Source organism: Triticum urartu, chromosome 7A, assembly GCF_056163025.1.
Source record: "Triticum urartu cultivar PI428250 chromosome 7A, HENAU_Tu73, whole genome shotgun sequence".
Taxonomy (NCBI): Eukaryota; Viridiplantae; Streptophyta; class Magnoliopsida; order Poales; family Poaceae; genus Triticum; species Triticum urartu.
In genome coordinates, this window is record NC_141879.1 from 219,333,451 (window position 1) to 219,347,252 (window position 13,802).

The following is a 13,802-nucleotide window of genomic DNA, read 5'->3' on the forward strand; positions in this document are numbered from 1 at the left end:
TGAAGGTGATGCGTTTTCAGCTCACTCGAGTGCTTATAGTCGTCACTATGTGGTAATTGCTGTTACCTCTGGTGTTATGTGTACTGCCATGATTGATTATGTATATATTAAAGTTTTCTGGAAAATTAAAAAATAATATGCACTATGGTTTTGAAATAGAAGGACTACAGAATAGACCTTTTTTTTAGTCTACAGAATAGACAATACTAGGTGTATCGTTCGCTGTAGCAAACTCCCTGTAAACCCTAGTGCGAGCGAGGCGAGGGTTTGCCGAAATGCCCAGCCCAATGCTTCTTCCTCGCCGCCCCTTCCCCTAAACCCCGCCGCCCACCCTCCGCCATGCTTCTCCTCCCCCTATGCCCTCCCCCACCTCCCCTCTCCCCCTACGACGCCTCGTCCCCAACCCACCCTTCTACGCCGCCGCCGCCGCCGCTCGCCTCTCCCACTCCGACTCCTTCGTCTCTTCATCCTCCGACGACGAATTCCCCCTCGCCGACGAGCTCTTCCCCGCCGCCGGTGCGCCCACCCTCCTCTCCGTCGCGCGCTCGCTCGCTCATTCCCCCAGCCCCTCCGTCTCCTCCGTCCTCGGCTTCCTCCACCGCCTGCCCGCTGACGCCTCCCCGCACATCTTCCCCCACCTCGTCGCCGCCCTCTCCCGCTCGCCCCGGCCGCTCCTCGCGCTCCGCCTCTTCCTCCGCCCGCCAACCCCCGCCGCCACCACCCATCATTCCTTCAACTCCGCCCTCCTCCGATTCCCCCTCCCCCCGCACCTTCTCCCGGCCTTCTTCTTCCACTCCCTCCGCCGCTTCTCCCGCCTCGCCCCCACACTCCTTTCCTTCAACCTCCTCCTCAAGTGCGTTTGTTTCTCTCTGGTCCCAAGGAACCACCAGCTCTATCTTGAAATCGCCTTACGCCTTCTCCACGAGAGCATTCCAGGGTGGAAACTTCTGCCGGATAAGTTCACATATTCCACGGTTGTGTCTGCTCTCGCGGATGCAGGGCGGGTTGATGATGCTGTGGCGCTGGTGCACGAGATGGTGGTGGATGGGGCCGTGGCCGCCGAGGCATTTAATCCTGTGCTGAGTGCAATGCTGCGTGCCCGAGATGTTACAGGGGCGGCCAAGCTGTTTTCTTTTATGCAGCTGAAGGGCTGCGCACCGTCGGCAGCGACGTACAATGTGCTGCTGCATGGATTGTTGGTCTGCGGTAGGGCTAGTGCCGCAATGGGGGTCATGAGGAGAATGGAGAGGGAGGAGATGACGCCAACTGTGATGACGTATGGGGCAGTTGTAGATGGACTAGTGAGGTGTGGAAAACTGGAGGATGCATGGAAGGTGACTGAAGAAATGAGGAAGAAAGGTCTTGCACCTAATGAGTTTGTGTTCTCGCCCGTCATCACTGGGTTTTGCAAGTCGGGAGAGGTTGATAGGGCATCAACAGTGTGGGACACAATGGTAGCAAGTGGTGTAAGGCCGAACATTGTTTTGTATTCGGCGATGATTGATGGCTTTGCCCGGTGTGGGAAGATGATTAAGGCCGAATTGTTATTTCAAGAGATGGTTGAGGCAAAATGTATACCAAATATCATGACTTATAGCTCGATGGTTCGGGGATATTTCCAAATTGGAGATTCATCACAGGCTCTTTCTATCTGGGAGGAAATGCTAAGTGCTGGGTGCACACCAAATGCTGTTACTTATAGCATATTGATCAGTGGACTGTGCAATGTAGGGAGATCAAAGGATGCTATGATGGTCTGGAAGCACATGCTTGGTCGTGGCTGTGCACCTGATACAATTGCTTATACTTCCATGATCAAGGGGTTGTGTGCTTCTGGGATGGTAGATGGTGGTCTACGACTGTTCTATGACATGTTGGCAAGGGGTGATGCTGAACCTGATGTTATCTGTTATAATGTATTGCTTGATGGGTTGCTCTGGGTGAAGAACCTTCCTCGGGCAATGGACTTGCTCAACCAGATGCTTGACCATGGTTGTGATCCAGACACGGTGACTTGCAATACGTTCTTGCGGGAGATTGAGGTTGGACAGGGTGAAGGGAGGGAGTTCTTAGAGGGCCTAGTGTTGAGGTTATGCAATAGAAAAAGGAATAAGGCAGCTGCGGAGGTCGTGATGGTGATGCTGGCTAAGTATATTGTGCCAGAGGCTGCCATTTTGGAGATGGTGGTGAGAGGTGTTTGCCGGCGGAAGAGGGTTTGGAGAGTGATTGACAAATGTTGGGATGAGATTTGGAGGTTCTGAGGATTTTCTCTCTCTCTATGATTTCTTGATAATACCATAGGAGCATACACTTGCTTGAGTTTTTCTGAACTCCATTTGTTGTACGCTGTAATATTGTGGTACTAACTCATTCATTCATATCAAGATTTTGACACAATAAAGTGATAGCTATTAATCATTATGCTTGTTTTTGAGAATTATCTAACCTGCTCGGCTCCCTATCTGCATGCCCTTAAGCCTACAGGAGAAATATATTTACTGTATGGTGATGCTTTTGCCAGACCTATATGAGTATCACTTGTCCTTCCTCTCCTGCTGTCCTTGACCCATTTGTTTCTGACTCTGTGTCTCTTTTTCCTAGAAGTGAGGGGGTTGCTTGCAAGTTTTGACCATACTATATTGTTATGACTTGTCCTGAGTCCAAATTATAGTATTAAAACAGTCAATGTTTATTGTTAAATGATTGCCTTGATATTCGCTCTACAAATGCTGAACTAGTTTTGTGTGTACTGTTGTATAATAAGTTAATAACAGTGCTTTCACCATATTAGAATCTGTCTCTCTCATCAATCCTCTACCACATACTCCCTCCGTCTGAAAAAACTTGTCCCTTTAGTGCTAGATACATCCATTTGAGAAACAAGCTTGAGACAAGCTTTTCTGGACGGAGGGAGTACTTCTTAGTAAAGCAAGCCTTCTTTCCTTTGGATGCATCAATAATATGGAGCATGTAAAGTGTGAACAGTGGCAGCAAATATGTTTCCTGGATATTTTTACCGGAGAAGCAATTTTGGCATCATTGGATTCTTCAGATGCTTGAATTGCCATTATTACCATGTTTTTTATGCATTCTGCCAGTTCTCCATGAAAAGGTAGGTTATATTCTTAACTGTGTAGATTTACTATTTTGAAGTGTGGATTCAGTTGTATTGCATTCATCTGAAGAATTTATTTGGGCAGGGCTCTTAAATATTTCTGGCACTTCTCTGTTGATGCTTCATTTGGGCAGTTTCTATCTAATGATGTGAAAACGTACATGAGAAACTGTTGTTTAGAGCTTTCTCTTATCTGTTCAAATTATGAATTGAGGTTTCTTTCCTTGCAATTTTCTCTATCAATAGTATAGCATGTTATCTCTCAATCAAGATGTATATGATGGTGCATTAAACTGGTTGCGGGTGGTGATGTCAACAGCATCCTGTACTTTTACATTGCGATGTTTTAAGATCTGCAACTTGCAGCTAAGTGCTTAGTATTTTATAAAGATTAAGACTTGCTGCTTCATATAAACTTCAGGAGTATATTGATATGGAGGTATATAGCATCTTCACATTCATGGATGCAGTTAACTAAGAATAGGTAGATGTTCTCTTTTTCACTGACTCAAGGGGAATACTATCTTATAAACCGACAAAAGAAGATTTGTTAGCTCAGCATTTCTTTACCATATAGTTCAGCATTTCTGGACCCATGAGACATGTTTGTTTCTGTGATGAACAGATTTACTTAATAGTCTCGACGTTTTAGCCAAAAAATTGCATATACACAATACGAGAGGTAATGCTTCAGTTACCATTTTTTGATGTAATAGGGAATATGATATATTCAGCAGCTTTGCAGTTAATTATAGAGAGTTGTTGCGGCCACTGCCAATCTTCTTGAACAGACAACACACACACACACACACAAGTTTAACAATCAACTCAGCTGTCTGAGAAAATATATTTTGATTTTCTGTATTTCCTAATCTTTCTGATTATGAATCTATTTAGGACTGCAGTGGTTTCATGTTTCACCCATTGCCTGCATAAACTATTTTGGTATGTGTGCTAGGATTGTGAAATCATCAAATTCCTGATTAATTTGCATGTTTTTTTATAAATTTAAAATGAATATAGATTAATTTACACCGTGCTTGGCATTGTGAAGTATACTTCACCATTTCATTTATTCAAGCTTAATCATATATTTTGTTTTATTATCTCTCAGATGTTCACGTTTTCTACTTGAATACTTCATAATTGAACATTGACCTTTTTAGAAGGCTCCTTTGCACTAATTCTTCGTAGCTGTTTGATATCACCTCTGTCCCAAATTATAAGATGTTTTGAATATTTCAATATGGACTACATACGGACTGAAATGAGTGAACAAACACACTAAAACGCATGTTCCAAATTGTATGAGGTACAGGCTAACATTTTTTTGTGCATATTGCTGCATGAAGTGCTCTGTTTTTGTGAGCTTGTACCTCATACAATGCAGGCATTTGCGTTCTAGTACTAACCTCTGTTTCTAAATATAAGACGTTTTTGCAGTTCAATTTGAGCTGCAAAAACGTCTTATTTAGGAACAGAGGGAGTAATTGTGTCTGAGGTATTACTTACTGGGCTAGTGTCATTCACTAGTCAACATAGAAAAATGGTGCAATGTAATATTGCTTACATGCTAGAATCGCCAGATTGCGGTCTGCTACTAATTGTACTCCAGTATACTTTGTAAATGAACTCAGGTTGCTACTTGTTCAGGCTAGCCTTCATGAAAAATCATCAATACAATCAATCATGTTTCATCCATATGTAGTTACAAACTTCCCTTATAATGGACAACAAGTATTTCCCTATGAACAACTGAAGATATAGTTTTTCTAGGCTTGCATGGTGAAATCAGAGGTTTGTCATCAAGCTTTATGAAGCTGTTTTTCTATATTTATGGTCTGCTTTCCCTTCTTCGCGTACTTCTGATAAAAAAATTGTAACAAACCGCGAGACCACATTTATTGCTGCTGAATGATTCAGTGTCGTCCTGCTTTTGGTATTTAGAATCCTGATATGCCGAAATCTTTCAGAATGAATTGCATATCTCAAGAGTTTTCCAGTAGTGTTCTTAGCTTTCTACTGGCAGGAATTGTGAGCCATTTCGCTCATGTTGTTTTTCTTCATTTGAAGCAGCCATGGCATGGTTGGGTGACAGGGCGAGGATATTGGTCATTGTGAAATGCCTTGCTCCAAGATGATCGCCTTATACTCCAGCATTCCAAATGGCTCCATTTAGCCATGTGCAGCGTGTGGCACTGCACATGCCGCCCCCGCTCGACACCGCCTGATACAGAACCAGGGGCGGTTTCAGTTTGAATTCCATTGGTTTCCAGTTTTTCATCCTATTGCCGATTGCTTCCTGGCATCCTGAATACTCGAAGTATTTTCCTTTCCTGGTGGCATTGGGCAGGTAAGCAAACCCTGTAGTGTCATCCGTTTTTAATGCCTTTTTGCTGGTACATCTGTGCTGTACAACACATCTGTGCCTTTAAAGTTGGTAAGAATTTTAATAGATTTTGCGCTCGGTGTTGTGGAAGGTTCAGCCATGTACTGGTTGTCAAGGAACAGGTCGAGATATGAACCGGTAGTAGTCTATGTCTTGAGTCTTGACCCGAGAAAGTGTAGCTACAAGCCTGGACCAGCGAATTGTTAGGTTAGGTACACTGCCATGTCCATGTCCAGGCATTGACTGCTATGCCTGCTGCGTGGCTCGGTGCTGAGGGCGATGCGCAGAATTAGCGTATGTCACTGGTTGATGGTGATACCACCGCCGAGCATGAGCACCGGTAAACGGCCAGCTATTGCCGGCGGGCCCATGATCGCCGCTGTCGCCAAGACTGTCGCGGCGAAAAGAACTGATGGTTGCTGGTAGGTAACCGGTCTGTTGGTTGCATATCAGTGTTGGAGATATGAGGGGTCAGGACCCTCCCAAATTTTCTGAACCTTCAGAAATGAAAAAAAACTTAAAATATATACTCAGAGTTTTCATTTTGTTCTCGTATTGTCGCCTTGACGTTGTCTGTGAGATGTGAAAGACAGAAAATGGCATATTTATTTGCCTTTTCTTTCCCCTTGAAAAGCTGGTACAGCGATGTTCGTTCCTGCTGACTTTGTGAATCTTTTCCATTACCTCTGCAAAATACTGCCTCCGTCTGGAAATGCTTGTTGAAGAAATGGATTGAAAACAAGTATTTCCGGATGGAGGGAGTATATATTAAATGAAGATCATCTACTGTGCTGCTTTTCCGTCACAAATAACTCACCAGGTAGATGCAAAAAATTGCAAAATGTGACAATTTCCGAAATCTTGGTCATGCCTCGTTTTTCAAGCAATGGAGCGACTGGCCCACGGATGAGCTCATGCTCGCTCGTGGTTGGGTAGTTTCCGGTAGCCTAAAACTGCCTCAGCCCAAATAGCAGAAACGTAATCAAGGGCTTAAACCATGCGGGGAATGAGCCCACTTTCTGAATCGTGGGTCCATGAAGTGCTTGCGCGGCCCCAAGAAATTCCGTTATTTAGGGACTGAGGGATATGCAACAAATTTAACTCTGATCTGATCCATTTGGTTCCTATTTCAGCGTTCGACATTATCCTTCCGGGCTTGCAGTGAGCCGATGACGTCCCTAACAAATGACTTGACTCAATGGTTGCCCACTACATGGTTAGCTTGGAATGTTCATCTACTATGGTCAGCTTCCGTTGAATATAGTGTCAGTTGACATACGCAAGTAAAAGGAACAGGTCTTCATCTCCATGGTCAGCTTGGAGTGTTCTGGTCATAGTACTTGGAGTGGGGGCAATTGACTAGTTGAACATGCTGAACTTGATGGAAGAGCCAAGAGCGACATGATTTTAGACTTTGGGGGCTTCCAGCATGCTTTTGTTAGAGATTTGCAGGGAGCCCCCCAATTTGCTTGCCTTTTCTTTTGATTTTTAATTTTAAATCTACTACTCTATATGTTCTGAATTGAAAGTCCAATCTATGTTATGTTTGCATATTTGTGTTCCTTGCGATGGGGGCTTTCAAACAAGACCATGATTAATTACATTTTGACAAGTTCTAAATTTTAAATGTTTCAGATATTGAAGCTTGGTAATCGTTATGTCAAAACTTTTGCCAAGTTTTACCAAGTTCCACATGAATCGGCTCAATTCGTAATGTTAAGTTTCTGCTTGTGGCATAGGGTTTTAGGATTTAAGTTTGTAATGTTATGGTGTTCATGGTTTATGGGTTTAGAATTAAGTTTTAGTATTTGAAACTTCATAAAACTTGGCACTTTTATGAAATCCAGTGCACACTATACTAGAGCATCTACAGCTGGACTTGCCAAATCCGGCCTCTCAACGGAAACTGACCGGGCACCCCTGAAATAATGTAATCCATATTCAGACACCTCAATTATCATATCTGAAAGGATCGATATAGTTGACTAGAGGGGGGTGAATATGCAACTAACAATTTTTAGCTTTTCTTTGCCAAATTAAACTTTGCATCAAAGTAGGTTGTCTAGATGTGCAACTAGGTGAGCAACCTATATGATGCAACAACAACAAGCACACAAGCAAGCAATGAAAATAATACAAATAAGCTTGCTTAAGTGAAGGTACGAGATAAACAAGAGTGGAGCCGATGAAGACGAGGATGTGTTACCGAAATTCCTTCCTTTTGAGGGGAAATACGTCTCCGTTGGAGCGGTGTGGAGGCATAATGCTCCCCAAGAAGCCACTAGGGCCACCGTATTCTCCTCACGTCCTCACACAATGAGAGATGTCGTGATTTCACTATTGGTGCCCTTGGAGGAGGTGACTGGACCTTTACAAACAAGGTTGGGGCAATCTCCACAGCTTAATCGGAGGCTCCCAACAACACCACGAAGCTTCACCACAATGGAATATGGCTCCGCGGTGACCTCAACCGTCTAGGGTGCTCAAACACTCAAGAGTAACAAGATCCGCTAGGCATTAGTCGGGGAATCAAATTTCTCTTGGTGGAACTGTAGATCGGGGCCTTCTCAACCAATCCCGAGCAAATCAACAAGTTTGATTGGCTAGGGAGAGAGATCAGGCGAAAATGGAGCTTGGAGCATTAATGGAGCTTTGGGGAAGAGGTGAGTCAACGTTGAAGAAGAAGACCCCCTTTTATAGAGGGGGGAACAATCCAACCGTTACTCCCTAAAACAGCCCCGCAGAGGGCGGTACTACCGCAGGGGGCAGCGATACTACCACTCCCCATCACGGTACTGCCGTGCAGTCTGGGTGGGCTGGCGTTTGAGCAGGAGTCAGACCCAGTGCGGTACTGCCACGGCGGTAGGGCGGTACTACTGCTTCTACTGCCGCTGCTTAGTGCCGCACAATCCGACACGGGAGGCGACCCCCTCGAGTCGACGCGGTAGGAGCCCGGTACCGCAGCGGTACTGCGACTGACGACCCACAAGCGGTACTACCGCTGGGCACCGCGGTACTACCGCTCGAACCAAAACAAGCTCATAAAGCAGGGAAAGAGACCTCCAACGACACGGGAAGGTTCAGAGGGTGCGAAAAGGAAGTGTACGTGTTGATTCCACCCTAGCCTTACCAAAGCGGACTCCCTCTTGATAGTACGGTGACTCCTACGAGACAAGTCCATCAAACTAGAAACGAAAGAGCTACACCGTCTTGATTAAAAACTCTGAGGGGAAAGAATCGTCTCGTGCCAAAGGATGAATCTCTGAAATGCTCAAAGCACACGATTAGTCCGCAAAAGCATTGTCATTAATCACCAAAACACCTTAGGGATAAAAATGTCCTTACAATCTCCCCTTTTTTGGTGGATTGATAACAATACGGGATTTGCACAAAGGGAAAAAATATGACATAAGCAAACCCCACATCTCTAAAATATAGATGGGCTCCCACCTAGATGTGTGCTATAGAGAAAAGTGCTTTGGACTGCACGGCGCACATACTAGGATCAACACTCCCCCTATATTTTAGAGACAATGCATAACTTGCAGCACTAAGGCTAACACTAAGCAAAAAAGTAGATAAGAGCATAGCATAACTAGCACAAGATAACATAAGCTCAATAAGATGTGATAGAGTGCATATGTCTTACACCATATGATAGATAAGTCTCACGAGCACAACCAAACCAACGCAAGAAAGGTTCAACATGAGAAAAGAGTTTGCGAGAAAGACAGGTAAGGCAAACACGCCACACAAACACACGCTCGCAACTCAACAACGACACAAATTCCTAAACTCTCTCCCCCTTTGGCATCGAGACATCAAAAAGGCAAAGAGCGTTGCTACGGCTCCAGGTGATAGCTAACTGAGGATCTCGAACATCATATCCCAGCGGGATCGTCTGCACCGCCGTCATCGGTCGGAAACTGCTCGGTGTCTGAGTCAGTCCACGGACAGTGCTGCTGAATCCACTCCTCCTCATCAGTGATCTTGCCCTCAGATCCGCTGGCAACGGTCGCACCCAACTGACGCATGAGCTCCTTGTAATGACTCCTGGCCTGCTTCTCAGCCACATGAGTCATGTACTGACCGTGAGACTCCATGCAGAAGAGTTTCTTCATCTTGCGCTTGAGCTTCTTTGCCCAAGAGGGCTCTGCTCCAGATGGCTCATAGTCATCGTCATCACCAGCATCAGCCTCGGTCTCCATGTCAGCAGCTCCAGGCGGAACGCCAGAACTCAGAGTTGTGGTGCCCCAGTTCTCCTTCTTCCTCGGACGCTTGATCTCATGAGAAACTAGATCCCCAGTCTCCAGCGCCACCCTAGGATACACACGCTCCCAGCCCTTCTCAATGAGCAACATGATAAACGGTCCATAGATAGGGCACTTGAGCTCAGAGACGACGGAAACCAACTCAGACCACATGACATGAGAGATATCCAAAGAGTCGCCAGTGTTTTCTTCCTTCTCATGTTGACAGAAAAGAAGCATGTCCACAAGATAAGAGTGTACCATATCCAAGTTGCCGATGCGAGGGAAGAGGGTCTCCCTGAAGATGCGATGGGGAATATCCATAAATGCTCGCAGCTCATAGGTCTCCTTCTGAGTCACTGGGTTAATCTTCAAGGTACAGTATGGCCAGAAAGATTGCTTGTGAGTGGAAGTTGCATTGCGGTGAGGGCGAAAGCCAACTGGGTTCTCAAGACCTTGATCCTCAACTTCAAGAAGCTCCATGAAGGCCTTCCACTTGACAGTAAGAAGCCTGCCATTTGTCATCCAAGTCAGAGTTCTGTCCTTATCTGTCCCAAGATGGACGGTGGCATAAAACTGGGCCACCAAATCTGCATCAAAATCCTTGTTGAACTGCATGATCCTGAGGATGTTCAACTGAGAGCACATCTGAAGAGCCTCCCCAAAGTAGTCAGGATCCTTCTCCATAAAGGCAACGTCGATGGAGCGAACATCAACAATGAGGTTCTTCTTGGCCTTGATCACATCAAAGTAGATGGCATACTGAAAGCGGTTCTAGAATGGGCGGTTGACCAAGGCAGGCTCTTGATCGACCTCATAGGGGTTGCGCCGACGCTTCTTCCAGAATTCCTTGGCAGACACTTCTGTCACAGACTTGACCCTTGGCTTGGGCTTGGACGCACTCATCTTCTTCATTTGAGGCGGAACACTTGGCGGAGCACTTGATGAGGCCGTCGTTGTCTCACAGGTGCGGTAGCGCTTGGACGTTGCACGTCCGGGGTTGACACGGCGGACTTGCTGCTCAGGATGTTCATCACCTGGAACCAAACACACGAGCAGAAGAAACAACACGAAAGAAAGAGCATAAGCCTCCAAACAAGACAACATGGATCAAAAAGTGGTAGGAGATGATGGAATTGGGCATCCAACGATGGTACCGCGACCCCACCGCGGTAGTACCACTCGAGCGGTAGTACCGTGCAAGAAGAGCGGTAGTACCGCTCCAGACGGGGAACGGCGGTTCCCTACTGCCGTGGACAGATCCGGCACTACCGGGGATGCCAAATTCAAAAATAAGCCTACCAATCATCAATCCAAAGGCCTAGATGCCATCTCCATCCTACTCAATCCTCGACTTAGCCAAAAATCGAGAAAAGCAATGCCTATTGCCCCTAACAACTAGATGTGAGATCTAGGCAAAGAGAGAACGGGAACGGGGGCAATACCGACATCCATGGCAAGAGGACGCAGTGGGGATCGAATCCACCGGAGGAACTGGAGAGGGACTGCGCAAAAACGGCGGCCGGCCGAAGCCCTCCTGCGACGAGACATCGCTAGAGCGACGAGGAAGATGAGAGAGTGGGGCGAATGGGTATGGGGGAGAAAAGCAACTCCCCCGGCCCCAACATAACCCCCATCGCCCCCATAGCGGTAGTACCGCTTGACGTTCATCAACGGTAGTACCGTGCACCCAGCGGTAGTACTGGTCAGCCGCAAAAGACTGGCCAAAACGGCTTAGCTCAAAAAGAGAAAACGACTAGAAAACAAGAGAAAACACACACGCAAAACCAACACAAAGAAGACGAAGAACACACACCTCTCCAAGAGAGGGCGATGGCTGAGGCCACCTATGTTTGAGTCCGGAGGTATGGCGCCGCGAAGATTTTAACCTTGGGCCCATGATCAAAACTTATCTTTGAAGCACAAGAACCATCAAAAATGGCTAAAGTGAAAGAGTTTGATTAGTTTATGCATGGATGGAGGGAAGGTTCATTGAGAGAACCACACTCCCCCTATGTCCATGCCTACATCTAAACAAGACATCAAGTTGGGAGGGGGTGAAAGGTTCAAGCAACATTGCTCGAATCAATGATATTTAGCTCATGCCTTAACTCGCGAAATCTTGCTTCATCCAAGGGCTTCGTGAAGATATCTGTAAGGTTATCATGAGTGTTGACATAGTTGAGCTCGATCTCCCCTCGCCTAATGTGATCCCGGATGAAGTGATACCGAATCTAAATATGCTTCGTCTTGAAGTGTTGGACCAGGTTGAGAGAAATCTTGATGGCACTTTCATTGTCACACCAAAGAGGCACTTTGTCACAAATGACACCATAATTCTTTAAAGTTTGCCTCATCCAAAGAAGTTGTGCACAACAACTACCGGCCGCCACATACTCCGCTTCGGTGGATGAGAGAGACACACAACTTTGTTTCTTGGAAGACCAACTCACCAAAGAGCAACCAAGAAATTGGCACCCTCCGGAAGTGGACTTCCTATCCACTTTGTCTCCCGCCCAATCGGAGTCCGAATATCCTACAAGCTTGAAGTTTGCTCCTCTTGGGTACCATAAGCCAAAGTTTGGGGTATGAGCCAAATATCGAAAGATTTGCTTGACGGCCACAAAGTGGCTTTCCTTAGGTGCGGCTTGAAACCGTGCACAAATTCCCACACTCAACATGATATCCGGTCTAGATGCACAAAGGTAAAGCAAGGAGCCAATCATGGAGAGATATACCTTTTGATCCACCGCTTTACCATTGGGATCAATATCAAGTTGGCACTTGGTGGGCATGGGAGTGGAAGCCGGCTTGACATCACTTAGCTTGAATCTCTTGAGCATGTCTTGAGTGTATTTGGCTTGGTTGATGAATGTTTCTTCTCTTCTTTGTTTGACTTCGAAGCCAAGGAAGAACTTCAACTCTCCCATCATGGACATCTTGAACTTGGAGGTCATGAGTGCGGCAAATTCCTCATTGAAAGCTTTGTTAAGGGAACCAAAGATAATATCATCAACATATAGTTGGCACACAAACAACTCCCCTTTGACCTTCTTAGTAAAAAGAGTGGGGTCGATTTTCCCAATTTCAAAACCACGATCTTGCATCAACTCGGTAAGGTGGTCATACCACGCACGTGGGGCTTGCTTAAGGCCATAGAGTGCCTTATCGAGTTGATACACATGATCGGGAAAGTAGGGATCCTCGAACCCGGGGGGTTGCTTGACATATACCAACTCATTAATAGGACCATTAAGAAAAGCACTCTTCACATTCATTTGTTGTAACTTAAAGTTATGATGAGAGGCATATGCAATCAAGATGCGAATGGATTCAAGGCATGCAACGGGAGCAAAGGTTTCACCGTAGTCAATACCCTCAACTTGGGAGTAGCCTTGTGCTACCAAACAAGCCTTGTTGCGAATGATAATCCCATGAGCATCTTGCTTCTTCTTGAATATCCACTTGGTTCCAATGACATTATGGTTCCCCGTTGGCCTTGGCACCAATCTCCACACCTTATTGTGCTCGAAGTTGTTGAGTTCTTCATGCATGGCATTGAGCCAATCCGGATCTTCGAGCGCCTCATAGACCTTTTGGGGTTCAACACAAGAGACAAACGCGTGATGTTCACAATAGTTTGCTAATTGTCTATGAGTGCTTACCCCATTTCTTAAGCTTCCAAGCACGTTTGTCATGAGATGGTCTTTGGTGGATAGCTTGGATGCGATCTTGGCGGCACGACGCTCTAATTCCTCCTCTATAGAGAGCTGAGGAGCGTCAACTTGATCATCTTGAGCGTCGTCTTGAGCTTGTCCGTGATCTCGGACTTGCTCTTGATCTTGAACATGCTCGGTGGTGAGAACTTGACCTTGGGCATCACTTGATGTTTCAACACCATCTTGAGATTGACCTTACCCTTGATCTTGTTCTTGAGGTTGAGGGCCTTCACTTTGTTCTTCGGAAGCGTGTGGGCCTTGGGTTGGTGATGACTCCACTTTAGTGGAGCATTGTCCTTCTCCTTCGGCCACAAGGGGGACGAAATCAC

At 45.9% G+C, this 13,802-nt stretch overlaps 1 protein-coding gene across 1 annotated transcript; it reads left to right on the forward strand.

The window, feature by feature from the left end:
* The first annotated feature begins 266 nt into the window (after positions 1–266).
* On the forward strand, positions 267–2,418 carry EMB1025 (Pentatricopeptide repeat (PPR) superfamily protein). The gene has a single exon (XM_048688853.2). The coding sequence runs from the start codon at positions 357–359 to the stop codon at positions 2,259–2,261; it is 1,905 nt and encodes a 634-aa protein (XP_048544810.2). The 5' UTR covers positions 267–356; the 3' UTR covers positions 2,262–2,418.
* Positions 2,419–13,802: the final 11,384 nt, after the last annotated feature.